General features: G+C 40.9%; 1 protein-coding gene across 7 annotated transcripts in view; it reads right to left on the reverse strand.

The window, feature by feature from the left end:
* Positions 1-341: 341 nt before the first annotated feature.
* The window catches only part of BTBD9 (BTB domain containing 9), a 301225-nt gene continuing 274940 nt past the window's right edge, over positions 342-26626 (reverse strand). For 6 of the 7 annotated variants that reach the window (XM_075925075.1, XM_075925077.1, XM_075925076.1 and 3 more), the window contains exon 10: positions 342-11685. In XM_075925075.1, coding sequence (XP_075781190.1) covers positions 11394-11685 — 292 coding nt within the window. In that variant the 3' untranslated portion in view covers positions 342-11393. Of the gene's footprint in view, positions 11686-24784; positions 24864-26626 lie in introns of all 7 variants that reach the window. The other variant, XM_075925073.1, reaches the window with a different exon arrangement.

Raw genomic sequence — 26626 nt, forward strand, 5'->3', positions numbered from 1 at the left:
TTTGCATTCTTCCCCCACACATTTCCTCTCCTTGAAATTACAGTAGTATGTTCCTGTAGCAAAAGTGTAATGAAGCTGCGTATTTCAGTTGTTAAACTCAACATTCCCATTTGCTACAGAGATTCACACTTGCACCGAAGCCCACTGGGAATCCTATGGTCTCTATCTTTTGACAACAGAGTACTTATATTTTGTGTTCTATGCCAAAATGGGCTTTGCTGTTAATTTGGAATTCTGCCCAACTCTGCTGACTACGTCAATTCACAGACACAACATGTAACAGCAGCAGATGCTATTTGTCAAAAATGGTCATTATTTTCCTGAAAACCCCAGACGAGAGATTAAGCACAAAAGATCACTTTATTCCTAAAATCACATCCACATCACCTTGTAGAGGTGCACTTCTAGTTTTCCACATTGTAAATATATATCATTTTTTCTTTCTTAACATTTATATTTTAAAGGAAACAAACTAAATAAATATAAAGCTTAACAGTTTCAACTTTACATCTGCTTTGAGCATTGTCTGTTCTGGCGTTCACTCTGAGGAGTTTTGCTCCTCTTTAAAAAAACAAAAAAACAACCCAAAGCTTGTTCTCCAAAATTCTCAAATAATCAGATTTTTCATCCTCTTTAAGACAATTCATTCTGGAGTTTACTTGGATTAGTTTATACCAGTTTTACAATTCAAAAATCCTTCATTACTAATACACGTTTTCTGGGAGATAATGTAAAAAGGATATAAATGTTCACAGAAAATTCCATATTACAAATGTTTGGTAATGTACATGTCCACTGGTGATGAGTTCCCAAAGCTGCAAGGAAATCAGTACTAAAGAAGTTTGCTGCCTTGATCAATGCATAACTAACAAGTCCAGACAATTCCCAAAGTTATTGATTGCATAACTGTAGTACAATCTAGGACTGGAGCACTACTTCAAATCTAATTAGTCAAAATGGCTAGCAATGCACATAAACTGCAATATAGAACATGCCGCCAAGGTCATTAGAGCATGATGTGGATGGAATTATTCTTACATGATCAGCACAGCTCCCCGCAATCACATAGCTCCATGTAACAGCAAGGCATCAAGGACTGACACAGCAATTTTTATAAGGGTTTTACAGTTAGTTAAAAATGGGCAACAATAATTTAGTGTAGAAAATGTCATATTCCTTCAAACGCAGAAAGGAGATTGGATATGGCAAGTATTTTACATCATGTTCAATTGTCAGAAGAAATGCTCCTTAAAGATTCCACTTGGGATGAGGGACAAGTATGGGACCTAGTGGGTGTGGCTCTGAGCTCATGCCAGTAAACGCCTTTCTTTGGGGTCAGCATTCCCAAAAATCAACTAAGGCATGAAAGGGTGGTATTGCCACATCTATACAGGCATTTTCAGAGCACTGAACACCTCCATCACAAACACAGTACTTAAGTTTCAGCATATCTCTGTTCAGAACAGTATGTGAGGTAGTTTAGAAGCAAGCTATAGAAGTCTATGCTCAAGAAACCTGATTAACAGGGGGAGAAAGGGAAGATGGCAAAAGTCAGTTATATAGCACAACTGGCACTCTCTGCTTAGAGGAAGATTGAGACCAGAGAGTGCTGCAGATCAGAAACGAAGACCATTGACAGATGAGTGGAGAAATTCAATACAGGCCCCATATGGATTAAGCCTGGACCTAACATTTCTTTCATGAGCTTTGAAACAAAGTCTTCAAAATTTATTCCAGAAAGAAAATCCAACGATTTAAAATTATAATAGTAAAGGAGAGGGGAACACAAAATATTATAAGAACATTGTGTCTCAGGAATCTGAGGAACAGGCTAGGTTATCAATAGGATGTTTGAATCTAAAGCTAATTAAATCATCCTCTTTGTATTTGTAGCGGTGGCAAGACATGCTCAATGGATTCTTTCAAGATTCGCTTTTGCCAATGCAGCTTACTGAAAAATACACTCACAATATAATACATTTATCAGCGGATAGCACTGGTCCATTCCAACAGTGGAGAAAAAACTATACAATCCCACATAAAAAGCCTGATCCTGCACCCACTGGAGTCAACGGCAATTCCTTCATTGACTTCAGTGATACAGACTGTGAAAACGAAGTGCTTCCCTGTTGGTTGGATAGATTAGCTTAAACTTTGTACATTAAAAATTCTCAACTTTCTGCCACATAAAATGAAAGTTTGGATTCTACTAAATTGGGACTTGCATACTTTTACTCAGGCATGGGGCAGAGAGGTGAAAAGCTAAGTGTCTTTAGTTCATAATCATTCAGAAAAATATGTACAAAAGAGCTGCTGAAGGCTGCAGCTACAGCAACATGACATGTTACATGGGGAAAGGAGAAAAAGAGCAAGACCAGTGACTAGACAGAAAAAGAGGAGGAGCTGGTAAGCCTGGGGTGAAATAGTAGCAGGATAGAACCATAGAAATTTGAGATCTCAACTGAATGATTCCTCCCCAGGAAAAACTATTTCAATATTATTCCTCATAGTTGACTCTCCCTGGCTTTACTTTTGTTTTTCTCCTTTCCATGACCAAAATGTAGATGATAAAATTCTTTAAATTAAAACAAAAAATTTGAATAGGAATATATGTAGAAACCAGACTCTGAAATGAATTTCAGGATTCTGGTGAAATGGACTTACAAAGCATCTACATATAGTTTATAAGCTATATGTGCATGTACGCAACTATATTACAATCTCATTATCAGATGGTTCACTATAAGAGCACTCTCTAATATAGAGGTATGTCTACACTAGCCACCTAGTTTGAACTAGGGAGGCTAAAGTAGGCATTTGAAGTTGCAAATGAAGCCCGGGATTTAAATATCCCGGGCTTTATTTGCATCTTCCCATCCGGGCACCATTTTTAAATCCCCCTAGTCCGAACTAACTGCCCGTGGCTACACGCGGCAGTCAAATGTTAACTCGAACTAAGTCCTTATTCACGAGGTCCTTACACGAGGTGTAACAGTTAACTCGAACTAAGGACTTAGTTCGAGTTAACGTTTGACTGCCGCGCGTAGCTGCGGGCAGCTGGTTCGGACTAGGGGAATAAAAGGAAAATATTAATTGAAGGGAAATTCTTTATACCACGCATCTATACACATACAGGCATGTAAATGCTAGGTATTAGTTATAAATCACCTGTACCATATAGATATTACCGGTATTTGTATAGTTTCAATATGTTACCAAGAAAAAGAACTACTGTATTTCCACTAGTAAACTAGTGGAAGTTTACTAGTGTTTGTATTAGGGAGAAGTTGCGTTAATTGTTATTGAGTCAGGTGTAGGCACTGGTCTGAATAAACAGTACAACCCTGCTTATCTAAAGGTTTCAGAAGACATTTGACAGATTTGAATAAACAGTATTTAGCTTGCTAGAGTATTTAAGGCAGTTTTTATATGCCCCAGAACCCTCAGAGAAACATACCAGAGTCTAGAGCAGGGGTGGGCAAGAGAGCCTCCGTGGACTGCATCCAGCCTACCAACTCAGTTGATCTGGCCCGCAGCTATCCTGCCACTCCCCACCCCCAGGCCAGTCGAGACCTGGGGATGAGGGAGCAGGTGAAGTCTCCTCCCCCTGCCAGGGATGTGCAGCACCAGAGGGAACTGCCAGCTGATCAGAACAGCTGGTGATTTACTCTAGGTGCCTTGCGCCCCTTGCAGAGTGGGGGTAGGGGAAAAAGACTTCACGTGCTCCCCACCCCCAGACCCTGACTAGCCTAGGGGTAGGGGGAACGTGAAAAGTATATTCCTGCTACTAGGGGAGCATGGTTTCTAGAGTGAACCTCTAGCTGTTCAAAATGGCTGGTGCTTCACTCCAGGTGCCATGTACGCCTTGCAGGGTGGGGATGGGGGGCAAAGACTTCACATGCCTCCCCACCTCTAGGCCCTTACTGGCCTGGGGGCGGTTGCCTCTTGGTGTCATGGGGGTGGGAGAGCAAAGACTTTGAAGGCTCCCCCACTCCCTGCCAATCAGGGTCTGTGGGTGGGGGAGCACAGGAAGTGTCCTGACCCCACCCCTTCTGTCTGACACCCCACCCCTTGTGAGGTGGCCTAGGACTACTTCAGAAATTTGTAAATTTTAAAATTTATTGTTAAAAATTATTGCCCACCCCTGGACTAGAGTGTTATTTCTGGTCAGCTTTCATAATTCACTTCACAATTCTGAAAATCCTGGGAAACAAACTTCCCTTCTATTAACTGGGGTTTGATTCATTGGGATTGCACACAAATAATGGATGGGCTGAAATGACCAATAAGGGAATAATTCTAGTGAAAGTTCTGGGGATACACTGTTAGTTTTTATACTGTACCAACAATGCAGTCCCACAGAACTTCTATTACCTCTACTACAGCTCAGGAAAATTAGGAGCTACTGTTTACTCCTGTATGAGGATTTTAGAGTTTACCTGATGGAGTCTGAATGGCAATTCCCAACAGCCTCATGAATGGGATATAACTCAATGTTCTGGAAAAAGTTATAATTATCATTCTATTAGACTGGGGGTGAGCATGTGTATGTAGCAGGGAGAAAACTGCTATGTCTGATATGCTAATAATGACTAATGCCAGCAGGATATTATTACTCTGAATAAGATTTGGTGTTCAGTTACTGCCCCCATTCATATACTTAAAGAATTACAGTAATAAAATGCATAAAGTAACTAAACATAAGTGAAGTGTAACTGAACTGTGTCAGCTGTAAATTATAGCCATCCTATAGGAAAATTGAAGGAATTTTCTGTTTCCCCATGAGATTCCTATATATCACAACTGTCATCTTGGTTTCTCTTTATCTAGGATAAACCACATGGCAATTTCAGAAGTTTGAACTGTTACTAAAGCATTTAAAATCTAATAAAAATTGGCCATGTGATGTAGGCACAGTTCCTACTTCTTTCACTCAAAGCTTTCCAATGACGGCTTGTGGATTTCCAAATGTCACTTACAAAAATTGCATATAGGAGAGTTGGCTCAAGTTGGCCTACACACTTCCACAAACACCCTCATTTTTAATATGGAAGTTCACTCCAGAGAGACAACAGATCACAGCATACAAGGGAGCCAAAGGAGCCCTAGAGTTTCTGCGGATTGCACTGCTATCTTGAAGATGGATACATGTAATTTGCTCTATTCTATGCATATAACATTCATCCAAATTACAAACATCCCTCAACTGGGCACAACATGAACACCCTGAGTCTGAATGTCCACTATTTCACACCTTGTGTAGAATCTACATCAGTTTTAAGTGGCTATAAAAAGGGTGCAATATACTACCAAATCTGAATGATGTATTTTATATATTTTTGCACAGGTGTAAGGCCTCATCTAGACAAGAGTACCTGGTACTGTTGTAACTCAAGTTAATCAATTTACCAGTCAGCCCAAATTCACAAACAACATTTTAAATGCTTGTTTACACTCCTTCCTCCACAAACACGTTTGTATTGTAGGATACACTGAGAGACTGGGACAAGAAACAAACATTTACATCTGAGAACACAGGTCTGAAGAGTGTCCAGATAACATTTACAATGGTCTAAAAAGATGGGTGAAGTAATATCTTTTACTGGACCAACTGCTGTTGGTAAAAGACATAAGCTTTTGACTATACAGAGCTCTTCTTCTGGTAGAACTCTATGCAGCTCTAAAACTTGTCTCTCACAAACAGAAATTGTTCTGTAAAAGAAATTACCTCCCCCATATTGTCTCTTTAATATACTTGGACTGCTAAGGCTATACTACCAGAGCAATTTACAATTGTGTTAATTAGATTAAAATGTGCAGGCAATTAATTAACTTGAGATGCAAGATCAAGACTGTAGTTTAGATAAATCATTAATAAATACATAATTTGGAGGCAGTGGATAACCAGGCCAGAGACTCTGAAACCCATATATTAATGTTTCTAAAATACGTCTTCGCATTATGGCTCCTAATTTGAATTTATGCTCACACAGGGCTGTTGTTCCTATCAGCTGTGATGTTTCCCCACTAGCTACAACCATCACTACGACATTTATTCCAAACTCACACCAATCATATCTGAGCACCCTGAAAACTTGACAACAATACTTCCTTAAATTGAAAACAATTACAAAATTTCCATTTGCTAGGAAAGTTAAGAAAACGGAGTCAGTCTACTCTAATTCCATATTTTATATTTTTTGGTAGGCAAGGCATAGCATTCATGTGGGCCAAATAGGACAAGTTCTCTATCTAACAATCCAATAATAAATTCTAGTAACTGTACCTTCTAGTCTCTGCATTCATTGTGGCTCTGCATTCTATCAATTGAAGAAATCCTGAAAATATGATTTTTTTTAACCTACAGGATTGAATAACCAACATTGTGATTAAGGGCCTATTTAACTTGTGATACTGCAGGAACTGTGGATTCTGCAACATTAGAGTTCCTCCACAATTTTGTCAGTCCAGCAGCTGACAGTAGGAACCCAGCCCTCAGATAGGCACCTGAAAGCAGGAGTCCTGCCCTCCACAGCTCGTTTAGTCGGTAGACAATGAAAGCCCCATCCATCAGCCTGGTGGCTGACAGTGAGAGCTTCTGCTGTCAATCCCACGCATGGCTAATAGAAGGAGCAGGTTTTCCAAATCACCATAAACAATAGAGTTCCATTATCACGTTTCCACAATTTTCCATGTCTTGCCCACAACTCAACTGCAATTATTGGATAACCATCCCAAAATGCAAGTAGGGCCTTAATCATGATCTTTCACCTTCTTCCTCTGTGAGGAGAACCTACCATCCACTCAAAAGGCAGATGCCAGACAAAAAAAATTTCTAATTTAATGTTATAATAAAAATACATTACGGTGAAGATATATTAACTGCATTTTAATTTTCCACACCACTAATAAGCAATGAACTCTGGTGGGAATTGTGATCAGGACAAACATGCAGAATCCATTGCTGAAAAAAGAGAAATAAATGAGCTCCAGAGGAAGCAAACTGCACTGAAGCATTAAGTTCTCTCTACATGAGAAAGGGTAATTTCACCTCTGTACTAACCCTCTCACATCAAACGGATTCACTTGTTGTGTTATAATTCAAACTGAACATGTTACTTTTGTAGAAGATAACAAAAATAAAAAATACACACTACAAATTCCTGGAAGAAAATAATAATAATTTTCTTGCTTAATACCACTTTGCTTCATTGTCAAAAGGAACTTCTTAATTGAAGTCTCATGAAATGGGAAACTGTGCCTCAGCATTACCAAATATCCCTCCGTGGAAAAATAAAAATACTTATTTCAGTGACTCACTAGTTTCCTTTGCTAGAGAAAGTCAAAATGATATTTTTCTTGTTTTGTAAATTAAAGAAAGTCTAAACTGATCTTTCAGTAACTTGTTGTAAGGGTTGTTTGACAATGGTTTGGAAAACAGAACTGAGCAATTTTTACTCAATTCAAAAACTCATTTTCCCAGAGAAATCAGTTTTACAAATACAGCCTATTCATGCTGAAAATATGGTTTGGTGCCAGACATTTCTGGGAATAAAAGCATTTTTAATGTATTTGGAAGAAACAGACAATTAAAAGGAAACTCTAAAGGTAACTCTGCTGAGCACTACATGAACTTAATGCTAGTCTAAACTGATGCTAGCATTGAGAGAAAATGGAGGAAATGAAAAAGAATAGGGAAAATCAGAGGGTGGAGTTTATCATTTTAATGTCAGTGTCCATTTAAGTGCTAACTAGAAATAATGTTTCTATAATGAGAATATAAACAAATGCTATTAGCATAAAGATCTAACAAAAAAAACTCTTCACAGTCTGACAAGAGACAAGAGAACATCTGGCCATTCTTATTCTCTCTCTGTCACAGATAAAATATACATATCTGGTAAATAGTACAGAATAACTATATCAGTATCCATATAGATATATCTCCCATCATCCTGAAGGATCTCAATTTTCGTGGTACATCTTAACAACTCAACTATGCTTTTAGTTCTTTCCATCAGGAAACAAGCTATAAACTCTTAGCAGGATTGACAAAAAACATACATAAATATCAGAATTCAATTAAGGAGCAATCCCACAATAAAGAAAATCCTATAAAAATTGGAAAAAGCTAAGGACGTTTATACCAAAATATAAATGAATTCTGTGTGCAATTCTCTTCCTGCCTTACCACTTGGCACATTATATGAGAAAGAGAATGTTCATGGCAAAAGAGCATACCAGGTAATAAATAGATTTTATGGGTTTTTAAAGACTGAGCATAAACGAGATGCTCAATAACATATTACTCCCAAACCATTAACATTATCCTTCTTATACAAGACTAAAATACTCAAAGCATGAAATGGAAAATGGTGGGTTTATTTTGGCTTGTATAGATTTTAAAATTCTGTGCTGACACAGATATAATAACTCACTTCAGAAACCGATTCAAAGCACAAATAATTGTTATAGGGGACTAACGGGTGTGTGAAAGAGGCATGATGTGACTGGGAATCATAATGTTAAAAAATTCCTATTTGTTTGTGAGGAAGGATAAGTTGATTTACCTGAGATCTGGCTGACAAATAATTTTCTTGGGGATGTCTAGACTACAAAACAAAGTCGAATTAAGATACGCAACTTCAGTTACATTAATTGTGTAGCTGAAGTCGAAGTAGGTTAACTCGGCTTTTGGAGCTGTCTACATTGCAGGAAGTCGAAGGGAGAACACTTTTCCTTCTACTTCCTTTGCCCCTCATGAAAGCAGGGTTAGTGGAATTGACCACAGTGCTCCTCTCACTTTGAATTAGCTGTCTTAACTAGACCACTAATTTGAACCCTGGAAGATTGGCAGCGGCAGCTTCAAACTTCTGTAGTGTAGACGTACCCTGGATATTAAAAGTTCTAGAGGAGGTCCTGTTGCTCTGTGTTTTGAGAATCTCTCTCACATGTTCTCTGCTACAGATTAATTTTCAAATTCTTTATGTCCTAGAACGGGATGAACAGATGCCTTGGATGGCTTGTAGAGGTAATACGAAATCTAGCATATATCGATATTTTTGATTCATGAGGCCTCAGAGGGCAAGTTCAGAGAGAATGATAGAATGAGGGATATAGACTGATGGCTTCTAAAGAATATTTTTTTGGCTTAGCTATATTCTACAGTATAATTGTCCTCGTCTGGGAAGTATATATTCAAAGCCATACACTTTGCCTGTGAGAGTCTATACCCCGGACAATTGGTACAAATCTGTTTCATTCTTATATTACAGCACGCCCTACAATGGTGGCAACTGGAGCTAACAAATCCAGAAAACAATGTAATTTGTTTATACACAGTCTGAGAATGGTGAAATTAGTTGTTAACTTATTTGTAGTCTCCTGCCAATGTCATCAACTCTGACATTGAAGGATGAACCTAAGAAAGACAAGGCAGGCTCCATGCAACTCAATAGGTCAAGGAAAGATTACAATTGTCATGGGATATTTGTTTGTACTTTTTTAAAGAAAAGTTTAGTCTAAAAAATTTCTACATTTGTACATGAAGTTAATCAAAGAGCTCTGTATCCAATATTTAGTCTGAATTTCACTATGTTAGGAGTTGCCAAATGAACCCGCTAATCAGCTAATCAGTCTAGTGCAAAGCACTTCTGCTAAACACTATGGGGTAGACATGATACCTAATAAAATGTAACATGTAATGTCCAGGCATCTCCAATGAGCACTTATTGTTTCAGGAAAAGAGAGCAAAGGGCTTGGGGAGAGAATTCAGGGTTAATATAAGAAAGACTGAAATTGGGTCTGGTGATAAGGGGGGGGGGGAGGTAAAATTGTCAAAGTTATTCAACTTTACAGAAAATATTTCAAAAAGAGGAAGTATTTATTTTCTTCTCTGTCAGGTCTCTGTTGTTTTGTAGCCACCATGATACTTGTTCCTTCATGCTTTTAGCCCATCTGGTATTCAGAATGAAAATCTTTCAGGTTAAGCAGTGTGATAGATTGATATATAACTCATTACATCATTATGTTCAAGCAGAAGAAATTAATATTTAACTTGACTAACTTTGACTTGTCATCTTGTTTTTTTCTGGCAAAGGTACATTAAGCCAACAGAAAAAAAAATCCATGTCAATAAACTTGGATAGTAGATACTCCAAAGGTCATATACTTCATAAGAAATATCAACTTTTCCTAGTTATTTTTGCCAATTGCATCAATATTGTTTTTAAAAGCAGAACCTCTTCTTCCGATACTGCCAAGCACAGCGAGATGGGGAGCTTTTGCTAAGTGACATGGACAGAATCCAGCATGATCACAATGTGAAAATGCTCAAGATAAGAAAAAGAAACAGGTAATCTGATCAAGTTACAAAAGGACAGCAAACACTGTGATGTAAATTACTAAATCAAGAACCAATAATGAGTCAGATCAAACTATAATAGTCAAACTAAATCTTTCCCATAAAGATTATGAGAGAAAATTATAAGTGGCTTTTAAAATCACTACTTGAACACTGTCGTCTATTATTTTGTTTTAAAAAATGTGACTGCAAATTCTCATTTTTGTATTGCTGAGTCTGAACAGCAGCATGTCAGTGCTTGGTTGTAATTCTGCTTTTCTAAACACCAACAAAAAATGTTGACAAATTACAATAATTTTTGTAGAAGTTTAAGTAAAACTTGAAAAGTCATCTTCAAATTAAGCAGAATTATGTTTGTCAGGTTGGAAGCTTGACAGGGAATTTTCCAGCTGGATCATTGATAAGAAATGACAGTTTCATAACTCAACAATTCAAGAAAAGTCAGAATTAAAGACAACATTCATGAATTGATTAGTTTTTATCATGAGGGTTTTTTCTTTGTCATATCAGGTGAAATACATGCTTGTTACTTTCATAATCTATTGCACTGCATGTGCTACAGCCAAAAATAAGGGAGAAGTTGGAGACCCAGCCATTAATGATTTAGAAAACATCTTATCATGTACAAAATAATATGGATTAAGAATAATTTAAAAAAATAAAAAAAAAATCTATTTTCCATATTGATGCCATAAAGATAAACATTCTATTTCCTAATAGGTGCCTTCAGATAACAAATGCTGAATTTATATTCCTTCTAGTCACTGTTTATATGACATTTTTGTATTCATACATGGCTCTGCCTTTTATTTCCTTCCATTCTCCTTTCCTTGGTTAGATTAGAGAGGTAGGGTGTTAATGGAGGAGTTGATATAGATTGAAGACCTATCTTCCTCTCCCTCTCCCTCCCCCCCCCCCTCAGAGACCAGCCTGATTTGAGCAAATTGAGGAGAGTGCAGCAGCCCCTTTGTGTCCTTGGAAAGCCTTTTCCATTTCAGCATTTCCTGCTGCCAGGCATGGTCCCCTTTGTTCACAGAGAGAACATGAAAAAAGGTGCCTGTAGAAGAATGTTGTGAATATTTTTATATAGCATCATGGAGACGGCAAAAGCTCCTTTCCACTCTCCTTCATGGTTGGTGAGCATGTGTACGTGAGGTGGATCCAGTGAGGGAGTGCAGAGAACTGGTGCTTGAGGCTCGGACTGGGCGAGAAACAAGCTGTTGTGTGCCAGTACCCAGTTCTGTTGTTGACACTTCCTTGTTACCCTCTTCCTTGGGAGCATTGTTTTGTGCTGGACACTCAAAATGCACACAGTGAAACACCTAGAAAAAATGAAGAGATAAAGCAAAACAATTAAACATTAGCAAAAGCACGAAGAGAACTGAAAAACAATGTAAATGAAGCACACAGTGCCAGTGCCAAAGGGCTGATCCAAGCTGGAATGTTTCACCATGAGGTTAACAGTCTGTGTTCAGGACCCACAACTACTATAGTTGAAACAAATGTGAGCAACAGCCACATAGAGAGAGGGAGTCTTTAGTGTGAGGTGATGAGCTTGAAATCAGAGAGAGTTCTGAAGCACGTGGGGACATTTTGTGGATTTGGAAAAATCCTTTAGCTTGCAAAGCACCATATCTATAATTAAAAACTATCAAATGAGAATGAAAGTGACTTAATTAAGTTCCAGAAAGGCTAAAAGTCCATGTTATCTTTGAATTAAAGTTAAATTAATGCAGATGATGTTATCTCTATTGTATTCAGTAACACCTCAGCAGATGCAGAATTTTGCAGTACACAAAAATAGGATTTGCCAGGTCCAAAGAGACTTCTGCTTCATCAAATTCAGTATCCTGTTTCAAACAGCAGTTAATACTCAATGTTTCAAGATTCATCTGGGTCACTGTGAAAGCAGTACATAGGGCCTTCCAGACCCTGAAGCTTAAATCCTGAAACCGGAAGATTTCCTTTTAAACATTTTTCACCTAATGTCCTAGGTTAGTAAAGCTGCTTAGAGAACACCTGTTCATGTAGCTATTCAGTGGGTCCTTCTAAATGCCATTAAACTGTTTGCCTGAATGATTTTCCCAGGGCAGTGATTTGCACAGATTTACCATCAACTGCATAAAGAAATCTTTCCTTTCATTAATTTTAAATTTGCAGCCAATCAATTTCATTGAGTGTCCTCTTGTTCTTCTGTCATGGCACTGGTTGAAGAGAGATGCCTGATCAGTTTTTACTAAGCTGTTCATTATTTTGTATGTTTCCATTATGTTTTATCTTATTCTCCTTTTAAATAGTCAAAAACTTTTAAATGTCATCTCATATCCACATAGACCCATTGAAACCTCTTCAAATCTTAGCTGTCTTATGCCAGGCCTATTAAGTTCAGCAGTATCCTTTCCGAGGTCAGATGACAAAACCAAACAAAGCATACAAAGTGTGAACATATCGTTGCTTTATACAAGACCATTGTAATATTGTATATTATTTGCTATCCTCTCTTCAAAACAACCTAGAATCCTATTAGTCTTTTCCACTGTGACTGCACATTAAGCAGACATCTTCACTGAACCCCGAGATCTTTTTCCTGAGAGTTGCTAGCTAATTTAGAACCCAACTGCATGTATGAAATCAACAGAGCTTTATTCACAGTCATGTTTCTGTAGCTCTCTTATTATAATTTCTTGTGTCCTTTTTGGTGCCAGAATTCTTGTAATTTTTGTTGTCTACTCTGTTATTTTCTCTCCACCTCCAGGTGTGAGATTATATATATATAATATTAACTAATCTCTGCATTTGCAATTGCTGTGCTAATCTTTCATTAAATAGATTCCTCAAAGACTGTCATTACTTGCCCGGTTTTGAAGGTAACAGCCACTGTCATTTTTCCTGCTTCCATTGTAAGCATCAGGATTGAAGGAAATGGACTACAGATGATCAATGCATCTTTATCATATACTGCTTTCCTAGCAAAGGAGTGTGGTCAAAATGAGTAGGGTACAAGTCTAGAAATCATGTAGATAGTGTTTCTCATTTAAGATTTTAGTTTCTATATGTACATCTTTTTATAGAGTAGCTATTATTAACCATTAGCTGATATCAGTCTATAAAACCAAAATAATCTTGGCTCCTAAATTATACCTTTAATTGTTACCATTTCTTTTTCCTGCCAGGCTGTAATGTTCACCCCAGTAGCTGCCACACTGACACAACTGTGGACTTAAGAGGTGTTTTATCATTGTTTCAATTTAACACATATAGAGCTGTGCTGCTGAAGGGGAGAAAGGATTCAGAAGAACAGTCCTGGATGCATCAATTCCACTCAGTATTTCATTTATATCTATTATAGCTAAAGTAAAACAAACAATGAAGCATGTGCTCCTTTATAAAAGCAGGAACCAAGAGCTCAGTATTATCCTCTAATTTGAGGATTTCTTGTGCTTTCCTTGGAGATTTAATGAAGCTCTGACATCCAAATAGGGAGAACCAAACCTCTCTACATTAGTCTGAAGACAAGAGTCCTCTCCCAGCTTGAAGATTTTGAAACACCTTTGTATGACTACTAAAACTGGAGGGGGAAAACGAGACACAAATGATACTGGTCTAATAAGGATACTATCCAAAGTTGTTAGTCACAATAAACCAATGACAAAAGGCTTGAGAACAAATATTCTTTTTTCTTATTTTAAAAAAATAGAAGGATAGACAAGACAAGGAAAAAGAGCTGATGAAAACTTTTTATACTGAAATATGAAAAAAACAATCAACATTTCATTTGCAATCTGTGGTCTTCAATTCTGTCAGCAAATGGCAAAGAAACAAATGGACAGAAGAGTTTATAAGAATTAAAAACATTTACAAAATGGCTCAATGTCAACGGACTCTCCCAACCACCAACTGCAAAAAACACTCAACCTTCCACTGCCATCCTGAGAAATGCTTGGAAAACACAGAGATTATGCTCTAAAACCATAAAATACAAGCTCTGACAAACCAAGCAGAGAAGTACATGCTAGAGTTGTGGACTTCTTATTGAGAACAGGCTGTCAGCAGACCATTTTGTTTACAATTACACTGTTTCAATCAAGAAGTCTACTTTTTATGGGCCAATAAATCTGGTTGTTTGAAAAAAGAATCATACACAAGCAGCATGTGCCCATATTAATTTCAAAGCATGTGCCCAGATTAATTTTCTATGTATCTAAGCTAAGAAATCCTGAAGGAATAAAAGGAAAGGAGCAGAATAAATTATGGTTTGAATATAAATATGATAAAGGCAGGAAGTGACTGGTAAGAATTTGCCAAAGAGCATCTGATCTGAAAAGGATGAGGAAGCCATGTAACAAATCAAACACACATTTGTGAAAAGAACAAAGCAGTAACAATGAGCTACTGCTATATATCAATAATCTAAACAAACTGTGACACATTGAACAGAAGGAACAAAGTGAGTAACACATTTATAGATCCTGTTATAACAGCTTAGGTGTACATATTTTGTAAAAGAAGGAAGTAGCGACCCAGTTCTTCTCTCTGTGAAGTCAATGGGAGTTTGGCTATCAGACTTCAAAAGAAAAAGAACACTTCCCTTTAAGAAGAGCAGTCACTGACTTATGAGGAATAAAAGGAAATGATAAAAACAGAACAATAAATTTTGGAAGAGGAAAAAGATTGGGTGAAGTCAAATGGCATCAAAGGAAAAAAAAGAAAGAACAACTGAGAAATGGGAAGTTTTCAAAAATATATTAATGGATGTCTGTCATCTTGTGATAAGCACAGTAAGGATAGAAAAAAATGCCAATGTGAATGAACATGGTAGTATAAAATGGGGATGTTAAAAAGCATGTAATATGTTAATCGTGTAGGTGCCAAAAATTTTGTTGACTACACGATTAATCAATAAGGGTTAGCACTGCAAGCACTTAGTTCCAGTTTGCACCAGATCTGAGAGCTACCCCCTTTGTGGCTCTGCACTGAAAGTCATTTAGAAGCTGGGTGGGCAGGCAGATCTGCTCAGTCCTGGCTTGTGCTGGGTCCCAGGAGCTACCCCCACTCTTGCAGAGCTGCAGCGGGGGTAGCTCCCTGGACAGAGCCGGGCTGCATGCCATCCCGGCTCCTAAATGACTTTTTATACAGAGCTGCAGTGGGGGTAGCTCCTGGGACCCAGCATGAGATGGGACTGAGCCAGGCTCCTGGCCAGCCTGGCTAAAATATTTACTGGCACAAGGGGGAGGGTGGGAGAATGCATGTAGCTAATAGCATTAATCGATAAGCATCTGCTTATTGGTTAATCATTTAATCAACTACATAATTACACCCCTAGTATAAAATACAATCCAGACTAAAATAGGTGAGATATACAACATCAAGTTCACAGGAGGATTACAGAGTGAAATCAGAGGAGGGGGAAAAGAGGGGTAGAGAATAAAAATAACATTTAATGAGAAGTTAAAATAAATGAATGGAAGAACAATTCTAAGTGCATATTGAACAAAAGGTTATTGAAGAAGGCACTGGGGCCTCCAAAAGACAGCATTAGTGGAATTTGACAGAAGTAGTAAATGCTGCTAAAAATGTAATGCATTAATTGCCTCAGTGTTTTCAAAAGTTGAGAGCCAGAAGTAGACAGACTTTCCCAGAGGAAACATACAATACTGACGGAAATCACAATCATGCTGAACAGATAATGTAAAAAAATGTCAAAACATCCAGGGTATGTCTACACTACAAAGTTAATTCGAACTAACAGACGTTAGTTCGAATTAACTTTGATAGGCGCTACACATACAAACCGCTAGTTCGAACTTAATTCGAATTAGCGGAGCGCTTAATTCGAACTAGGTAAACCTCATTCTAGGAGGACTAACGCCTAGTTCGAATTAAGCAGTTCGAATTAAGGGCTGTGTGGCCACTTAATTCGAACTAGTGGGAGGCTAGCCCTCCCCAGCTGTCCCTGGTAGCCACTCTGGGCACCACCAGGGAAACTCGTCTGCCCCCCTCCCGGCCCCGGAGCCCTTAAAGGGGCACGGGCTGGCTTCGGTGCCCGTGCCAGGTGCAAGCCTGCCAGCACCCAGCCAGCAGACCCTGCACCTGGCACGGCTCGAGCCAGCCACCCGCTGCCACCCAGCCCTCCGCCTCATCCCGGGACCAGGCTGGCGGCTCCCGGGAGCCTGCACAGGTCCGCAAGAGGCGGGCGCCCGCCTGGTCTAGTGCGGACATCGTGGACCTCATCCACGACCTCCGCACTAGGCACAGGAAAGTGGCAGTCTAGGGCAGGATAGCTGCTAGCCTGGCCACCCAGGAGCAGGTGTGCATGAAAATCAGGGTGGTCCAGTGAGACCCCCGATCCTGAGCCCTGAGCTTAGAATGGTCGTACTGGGTCAGACCAAAGGTCCATCTAGCCCAATAGCCTGTCTGCCGACAGTGGCCAACGCTAGGGACCCTGGAGGGGATGGACCGAAACAATGACCAAGCCATTTGTCTCGTGCCTTCCATCTCCAGCCTTCCACAAACAGAGGCCAGGGACACCATTTTTACCCCCTGACTAATACCACTCCATGGACCCAACTTCCATGACTTTATCTTACTTCTCTTTAAACTCTGTTCTAGTTCTAGCCTTTACAGCCTCCTGCAGCAAGGAGTTCCACAGGTTGACTAGTTGCTTTGTGAAGAAGAACTTTCTGTTGTTAGTTTGAAGCCTGCTACCCATTAATTTCATTTGGTGTCCTCTAGTCCTTCTATTATGGGAACTAATGAAGAACTTTTCTTTATGCACCCTCTCCACACCACTCATGCTTTTATAGACCTCTATCCTATCCCCCCTGAGTCTCCTCTTTTCTAAGCTGAGAAGTCACAGTCTCTTTAGCTTCTCTTCATATGGGACCTATTCCAAACCCCTGATCATTTTAGTTGCCCTCTCCTCTCCCACCCTCTGTCTTCCCCTCTTCCACCTCCTTTTCCCAGTCTCCCCGAGTTTTGTTCAATAAAGAGAGTTTCTATTTTTGAATACACGTGTCCTTTATTTTGTACATCAGGAAGGGGGGCTAGGGAGGGGTAAGTGGAAGAAGGAATGAGGTACGAGCCCCCAATGGGGAGGACTGGGGTGGCTCTGCGGGCTTCTCGGGGTGGAAGCTCTCCTGAAGCCCCTTGATTAACCCCCCCTCCGGATGGCAGCCTGCGGCAAGTGCAGCCGGGCTGATGGCCGAGTGCTGTGATGTGCCGAGTGTGGGCACTCAGGGCACTCCAAGCCAGGACTGCTTTGCACGCAGGGAACCCCTGAGAACTGTCTGTCCAGGGTGGGGGTCGGGTCCCTTTAAACACAGCCCTCGGCTAGCCTGAGACAGCAGCTCCACGCTCTAAGTCCTAACCTGATGCCCTGCTGGCACTGCTTCCGGCCAGCCTTAACCTCGGTTCAGGGTCCACTCAGTGTGGACATGCTAGTTTGAATTAGCAAAACGCTAATTCGAACTAGTTTTTAAGTCTAGATGCGCTAATTCAAATTAGCTTAGTTAACTAAGTTAGTTCGATTTAGTGCTGTAGTGTAGACATACCCCCAAAGAGTAAAAAAACTTCACAGTCACAGGAATCCAGTCTATCACAAATCCCATACATCCTCAGCAGACTGTCTCATAGCTTCTGCTGGATTCCACTCATTCTGTTCCCTGGGGAAAATGAACTCTGTATCAGCAATACTCCACTCTGCAATAGACCCCGGCCCAAAAAGAGGGGGAATTCTGGCACAGTGCCCAAGGCAGGCATATTAATTACTATTTTGCTCTTCAAATTGGTTCTTTTATCACCAGTGCATTGGCTAAACTGTCCTGGCATTATTTGTTCTATGTCCCCCTTTTTTCCAAGGCACAAAAGAAGAGTTTGGTTCAAGAACTGCCCTCCTCCCTCTCTCCTTTTCCTTGTTTTTACCCCCTTTTCGTCAGCAACTAATATATTCAGTTACCATATCGAATTTCTAGTGTGCATGTAACAGGATCCGCTCGCTTCTGAGTGCCCTTCTGTGGCTGAGGTAATGGTAAGCTCCCTGTCTGGCTGTCTGTGGCAGAGGAAATGTTGGTATATGGTCTGGAACCAGGCTTCTTCTTGTCCCCTTGCTGTGGCTGCTAAGGGGTTGGGAGAGACCCAGGGACCCCCTATAAGTAGCAGGTGCCTGCTACGAGTCTCAGTTGTCTGCTCCTTCCTTGTTCCCTGGGCCACTTTCCCAGGATGCTGCTCCGTCTGGTCTTTTCAGGGTTCTGTGGCTAGGTTTACAATAGACCCTGTCCAGGGTGCTATCAACTCTTCTAGTCAGCTTGTGGCCAGTCTTCGGCCACTGGACCTGGGCCTCACCCAGGCCTAAAGTTCAGCTTGCACTTGAAGCAATCCACAGTGCTGCTGTCCTCCCAGTTAGTACATAGGTCTGTCTGGGTCCAGCTCCTATGAGGGTACGTCTACACTAGCTCGTTAGTTCGACTTAGGTATGGTAATTAGGGCAAGCAGAGTTGCAAATGAAGCCCAGGATTTAAATATCCCGGGCTTCATTTGCATGTTCCCGGGCGCCACCATTTTTAAATCCCCCTTAGTCCGAACTCCGTGCCCGTGGCTACACGCGACACGGAGTAGGTAGTTCGAATTAAAGATCCTAATTCGAACTACTGTTACTCCTCATTCCACGAGCTAGTGTAGACGTACCCTCATAGGAGCTGGACCCAGACAGACCTATGTACTAACTGGGAGAACAGCAGCACTGTGGATTGATTCAAGTGCAAGCTGAACTTTAGGCCAGGTGAGGCCCATTCCATGAGGAGTAATGCTGGACAATATAATCACATTGTGTATTATGATTGATAACACTGCCAAAAGTGAAACTCACCCTCCTGTGAGTTTCCATAAACCCAGTTTGCTGATCACTGTGTTTGCTCCCACAGACTAACTCTATGCAAACTAACCATGCCCAGTCCCTTCCAAGACTGAAGAAAATAATGACAACAAATGACAGGCTTATGCCTTGTACTGCACAGAACTAAGACACTTGCATGGGTCTGTCCTGGTAAGCAAGTTCCATGTCCCATTCCCAAGAGCTGATGTGCATTGGTCCTGTATATCTACTTCAATGCCATCAAGTATAATCATGTTTCCATTTTTAAATGTTTTCATGGATCATGATTGATAGTTCTGACAATGTCGTGTGCAACAACATGTTATTGAAAACCTCAGAACCAGCCCTACTAACAACCTGGGAAAATTTAGGAACTATTGATTAACAATAGTAACCTTCAAAATGAGGAAGAATAGTGGAAATGTTAATCAGACAACACCTGAAATTGTGTGAATTAATGAAGTGTGCATGCATTCACAGAAAGATCATGCCAAACAAATATCGTATTGTTTTGAAGAAATGAAATAGATGACAGAGGAAAGGCAAGCAGGACAAATAATTTTCTTGCTCTAGAAGAATAGTTTCTGATACAGTGCAGCATGAAAAAGATAAATTAGGAAGAAAAGTTGAGAGAGAAGAATGTGAGGGTACATCTAAACTAGATTCCTCTTCCAAAAAAGGAATGTAAATGAGGCCGATCTAACATTCAAATGAAGCACGGATTTACAAATTTTGCACTTCATTTGCCTAATTGCGTGTGAGTGCTTTTTCGAAAAAGGGTTTTTTGAAAAAGAAACTGCAGTCCAGACAGGGTTCTTTCGGAAAAAAACAAAACAAAACAAAAAAAACCCCAACCCTTTTCCAAAGAACTCATACTCCTCATTTTTTCAGGCGTATGGGTTCTTTAAAAAAAGGTGGGTTTTTTTTCAAAAGAACCCCATCTAGACGGTGGTTTCTTTTTCGAAAAAGCGCTCACAAGCGATTATGCAAACGAAGCGTGAGATTTGTAAATCCATGCTTCATTTAAATTTTCCATGAGCCTCCTTTACATTCCTCTTTCGGAAGAGAAATGTAGTTTAGACATAGCCTGAGTTTAACATTTTCTTTCATGATTTGTAACCCTATATGAAACATCATAGTGGTTTTTATGAACTAAGAGGATAAAAAATAAAAAATAAAGGACCTGATTCTCATTTACAGTAAGACCCAATTATATTGGTCAGAAGCCCAAAATGGCCCTAAAATGGATACAAATTGTATTTGTGGAACGAAACTTGATATAAATATAATTTACTCCTATGCTAGGGCTATTTTATACTGTCAGAGCAGTGTCAAAGAGCTGCAGTGTAAATTAATATTAAGTGCCACAAATTAAGGTATATCCAAATAGAGACAGTGCAAGGTAGATAGACGAAACTATTGGGTTAGAGGAATGATTTTATACATTATACTGTATGTATTTGTGACTTAGAAGAAGCAGCAGATAATGACATTAACAGATGATGTACAACTGTACTGGGGACAGACTAAAAGTACACCAGGTTCAGAGATTGATAGAGTAGGAGTAGAGGAGCTGTCAGGACAATTTATTACATTTCAGTAAATGTAGAGAAATTTAAGATAAAAAGCTTGAGAGATAACCAAAAAACACTACAAACTCAATTATCACTGAGGACATGGTGTAGTACACAATAAGACTGTTGATCCTATTGTACAGTGCTTTACAAAAAATAAAACAAGTGTCAAACTGGCTAACAAGGAAGCTGGATCTAGAAAGCTGGCAAGATTGTCGGGCCCAACGGGGAGTGATCAATGGCTCGATGTCAGGTTGGCGGTCAGTTTCAAGTGGAGTGCCCCAAGGATCGATTCTAGGGCAGGTTTTGTTCAGCATCTTTATTAATGACCTGGATGCGGGGATAGATTTCACCCTTGGCAAGTTCGCGGATGACATTAAGTTTGGGGAAGAGGTAGATCTATTGGGAGGTAGGGATTGGGTCCAGAGTGACCAAGACAAATTGGAGGATTAGGCCAAAAGAAATCTGATGAGGTTCAACAAGGACAAGTGTAAAGTCCTGCACTTGGGACGGAAGAATCCCAAGCATTGTTACAGGCTGGGGACTGACTAGCTAAGAAACAGTTTGGCAGAAAAGGACCTGTGGATTACAGAGGATGAGAAGATGGATATGAGTCAACAGTGTGCCTTCGTACCCCAAAAGGCTAATGGCATATTAGGGTGCATTAGGAGGAGCATTTCCAGAAGATCTAGAGAAGTGATTATTCCCCTTTACTCGGCTCTGGTGCGGCCACATCTGGAATATTGCATCCAGTACTGGGCCCCCCACAACAGAATGGACGTGGATGCATTGGACAAGCTCCAGTGGAGGGCAACCAAAATGATTAGGGGCCTGGAGCACATGACCTACAAGGAGAGGCTGAGGGATTTGGGCTTATTTAGTCTGCAGAAGAGAAGAGTGAGGGGGGGATTTGATAGAAGCCTTCAATTTCTTGAAGGGAGGTTCCAAAGAGAATGGAGAGAGGCTGTTCTCAGTAGTGGCGGATGGCAGAACAAGGAGCAATAGTCTCAAATTTTAGTGGGGGAGGTCTAGGTTGGATATTTGGAAAAATTATTTCACTAGGTGGGTGGTGAAGCACTGGAATGGGTTGCCTAGGGAGATGGTGGAATCGCCATCACTAGAGGTTTTTAAGTCCTGACTTGAGAAAACCCTGGCTGTGATGATTTAGTTGGGGTTGGTCCTGCTTTGGGTAGGGAGCTTGACTCAATGACCTCCTGAGGTCTCTTCTAGCCCTGGGATTCTATGATTCTATTATTCAAACACTATATAAACCAGAGGAAAATGAAGATCTTCAAAATGTGCTTTCCTGCACTGTCTTTCAGAAGTGTGGTTCCATCCTTAGAGTGAAGGGGGTTCATGCCATGACAGTCTAGTGTATAAACAGCCTTAATGGCACTAAAGAAACTTCACATATTATGGGTGTCTATGAAATGTTGGAGTTCTTGAACTCTCTCAGTCCACCATTTGTTCTTGAGTTCTCTGGTTTTACATTGGCCTTCTACCTTTGCCTTAGCATAGGCTTCTCTGTCTTGCAATTTATATCATTCTGCCAAGCACGAAATACCATTCTCTTGTCATTGATGAGTTGCTTGATTTCAGCATCATGCACATCAAACCAGTCCTAATGCTTTCTGGTGTGGTAGTCTATGGTTTCCTCACAGGTATTGATGATTACTGCTTTCAGCTGGCTCCAACGTTCCTCAATTTCTTCCAGAAACTCTGACCGAAGCTTTTCTTGTAAGACTGCTTGGAAGTGGTCATGCTGAATAGGGTACTTCAGATCTTGAACCTTCATCTTGCGCCTGACCTGCTTCTTTTGCAGCCTCTATATTGGGGTGATCCTAATTTTCTTTGTGGATCGAATGAAGTGATCAACCCGGCAGTCATGAGCACTTGTCATTGCTCTTGTGAGAAGTGCATCACTATGATCTCAAGCACAAACTGTGACATAGTTGAGAAGATGCCAGTGCTTTGAATGGGGGCGTCTCCAAAATGTTTTGAACTTGTCCTTTTCTCAAAAAAGTGTGTTCGTGATGATAAGTTCATGGTCAGCACACTTGGTCAGGAGCAAGATTCCATTTGAGTTACTTTTGCCAACTCCTTTCCTGATTGTCCCTTTCCACAGGTTTGAGTCTCATCCAATGAGTGCCTTGAATCCCCCAGAAGAATGATCTTATCTTCTTTAGGGGTCTCCAATAAAATGGTCTCCGAGAGTAGAAATCTTCCTTTACATCCTCATTGGCATCCATTGTTGTTGCACAGGTGCTCACAATAGTTACCTGTTGGTTTTTGGTGAGCCTCAATCGGAGTATCATAAGCCGCTCATTGACACCTACTGGCAGCTCAGAGAGGCACCTAAAAGCTTGTTCTTAATAGTAAAGCCTTCTCCATACAATCGAGGTTCATCTAGAAATTTTCCCTTCCAGAAGTAGGTGTATCCTCTTTTCTCCTTCCTCACCTTCACCAGCTCTTCTAGTTTTGGACAAGGCAGCAATATCAGTGTTATACCGATTCAATTCATGGCCAATGATAGTTGTACATTGGTTTGGTCAGTCGTTGTCTGAGTTGTCCACGAGGGTACGTACATTCCAGTTTCCAAAGTTGAAAAGTTTTTTACATTTTTGACTGCTGGGTGGTGATCCTGCTGGATGCATCTATCCAACCAAGAGGAAAATAGGCAAGACTATTTTAGGGAACTTTTTCTAGCCCTCTCCCCATATGAGGTTTGCAAAGTCGGTCCCAAAGAGGCTTGCTCAGTCCTGGGTGCAACTGCCAAGATGCTCAAACTGCTTCAGTCCTCGAGCAAGATGACTGAATCACACACTCTGTGACTAGGAACTTCTGGATCTCACTGTCCTGTTCCCTATAGCCACTCGCTGATTGCCACCAGACTTTTGACTTGAGCAGGTGCTGTTTTCGCAAAAAACTGAAAGATTCCTCTGTGGGACTTCTTTTAAAAGTGGGGAGACTGGTGCACAACACCTTGACAGACAGAGGGCTTGAAACCAATAGCATGGACACCACAACAATTGGAGATCCTTTATATGTTGCAGCCTTCACAACCGCTGTAACATTACACAACTCCACTGTGCAGTTATCCTCCATATGCTCTGTCGCTGAGGACTTCTTAGAACACACTTTGTTTGGAACCTTGCCTTTGACAGTTCTGCTATGGGCGATCCTAAGGGAGCACATTACTCTAGGCAGCGTCACTCTCGGGGTCACTGGAACACGCAAGCCTCTCCACCGCTACAAGGTGATGATCCTCCTCTCCATGGATTTGAGACAATATGTGAGGACTGTCTCACATTACAGGAAGAGGGGAGAGTAGCAAGGTAACAATTAAAAGATTACATGGTTATATACTGCAGGTTAGCTAGTGCACAATGTGATGTGTCTACCGTAAATAATCTGAATTCAGTGGCAGCACTTTAAACTGAAAGTGTGGTCACGCCACAGGCGTTGGGAGAGAGCTCTCCCAGTGCTCAATGTAAACCATGTCTGTGAGGGGAGTATTTAACAGTGGCGGGAGCACAGCAGCACTCAGGTGTATGTGTGTTTTCACACCCCAAACAGAAAGTTACAGAATTTTTAAGTGCCAGTATAGACTTGTCCTCGGAGCTGTGAAAAATTCCACGCCTTGCTGTGATGTAATTAAGATGACCTAAGCTACAATATAGACATCTCCAGGTCAAGAATAAAAAACTCCATCTAAGGAAGAAGGAAAGATACCTAGCTTTTTTCAACCTAGCTATCATCTCTCAAAGCACTACAGTGGTTTTCACATTTGGCTGTGAAGAAACCTTCACAGTCTAGAAAGATAATGGCAAAGTGAGGAAAATACTCTTTCTTCTTCAAAAGACTGCTAGAAAAGCAATAAACATAGGCATAAAAATGCCATTTTAGGCATTATTAATAGTTTACAATGGAAATGCAATGAAATCTACATATCCTTCAAGAAAAAAAACTGTTCCATACCTCATTAGCTGTGTTGTGAGTTCCAACTATTCTGATGAAGGATGCAGGTTGTCTGTCAAAAGTTATTGCTTGCCAAGATCTACAAAAGAAAGCAGAGGGACATACCATATCACACAGAGTCACCACAGGTTTCAGTGAAACACAAAAATAATCCATTGAAGTGACAAAACCAGTTGCCATTTAATGGGACCAGAAGGAAGAGAGGGTTACTCACCTTGTGCAGTAATGGAAGTTCTTCGAGATGGTTGCCCCTCTAGGTGCTCTCCCTTAGGTGTTCGGGGTGCCGCTGCGTGCCTAGTTGGAGATTTTTGGTAGCAGTGCCCTCCAGTGGGCTGCACACATGGAGAAGGTGGCACATGTGTTGCCGCTATTATGCATGTGCAGCCATCTGTCCCCTCCATTCCTTGTCTGCACCAGAAGAAAAATAACCCTGTCCAAAGCAGAGGGTCGGAAGGGCGGGTGGTGGAGATCCCAGAGGGACAACCATCTCGAAGAACCTCCATTACTGCACAAGGTGAGTAACCTGCTGCTGCTCCTGCTCCTGCTCCTGCTCCTCCTTCTTCTTCTTCTTCTTCTTCTTCTTCTTCTAGGAGTGTCCTTGTGGGTGCTCTACCTTAGGCGACTAAAGAGCAGTACCTGTGATTGGAGGTGTGTGCTTCGGTTAGTCAGTATTTTGGATAGCATCCAGAACAGTGTGCCCAAATTGAGTACACCCTGGGAGAGGTAAGTATCAAGGGCATAATAGGTGAACATATGAGCAGAGGACCATATAGTAGATTTGCAAATGTCCATAAGAGGTATGTTACTGAGATGGGGTCATGGGCACCGAAGTTACCATGAGCTCCTTTTTAGTAGTAAACGGCTGGGTGCTGTATAACTGGAGTGGGAGGCAGCGTGGAGGGTATTACAGCCTCAATCTGCGGTGCCACATGGGAGGCTGTCGATACCATGTTTGTGCCTCTTCAGTGCTGGAGGTGGCATAGGCGCCGACGTGCTGACTGAGGCCTGGATTTCTTCGGTGTAAGCGGCGCCTCAGCAGATGCTGATTTTGCCTTCACCTTTGTGGGCACTGAGATGGGATCAGATGCTTCCAGTGGCACTGGTTTAGACTTAGGCTTCTCTGGGACCTTGGTACCCATCTTGGTGAGGTCCTTGGACCCTCGGGAACTGTCAGTGCCTGATGGTCCCGGTACATCCCTGTCTGGTGCCCTGGTCGAGGTCAGTGAGGGGCTATCTTGGGTGCTTGCCCCCATTTTTCTGAAGGGAATCACCCTTACTTGAAGAATGAGATCTCTTCCTGGGTTGTTCTGAGGAAGAGAGCCCGCTGGAGCCTCCTTCTCGGACATGGCATGGCGAGAAGCTGCAGAGGCAGGGTACAGTGCTCCAGATCTGAAACTGGCCTTACTGTGTTTTCAAGGGAAAGATATTTAAGCTGGAGCTCCCTTGCCTTCCACGTGTGGACCGTTAGCTGCTTGCAGTGGAAGCACTGGGTGGCACCGGACACACTGTGAATGCCCACTGGAGATGGGAATTGAGAGCCTGCAAGACAGGCAGCATTTGAATCCTGGGGAATGTGGCATCCCAGAAAGAAAAAACTTGCTAAGGCAAACGGCCTTAACAACTAAAATAAAAAAGTTTTTTTTTAAACAATTATTACCAGTAACTAGAAAACTACTACTAACTAGGAACACTATTACTAAACTATACTAATGATAATAACAAGAAAATGTTGAAAATTTTGGTGAAAAGCTGGAGAGCAACCGTAGTTCCGACCGATGCTGCTGTCAGCAGAGAAGGAACTGAGGGGACAGTTGGCTGCACATACATAGTAGTGGCACTGTG

This window comes from Pelodiscus sinensis, chromosome 3, assembly GCF_049634645.1.
Source record: "Pelodiscus sinensis isolate JC-2024 chromosome 3, ASM4963464v1, whole genome shotgun sequence".
In the NCBI taxonomy this organism is placed as follows: domain Eukaryota; kingdom Metazoa; phylum Chordata; order Testudines; family Trionychidae; genus Pelodiscus; species Pelodiscus sinensis.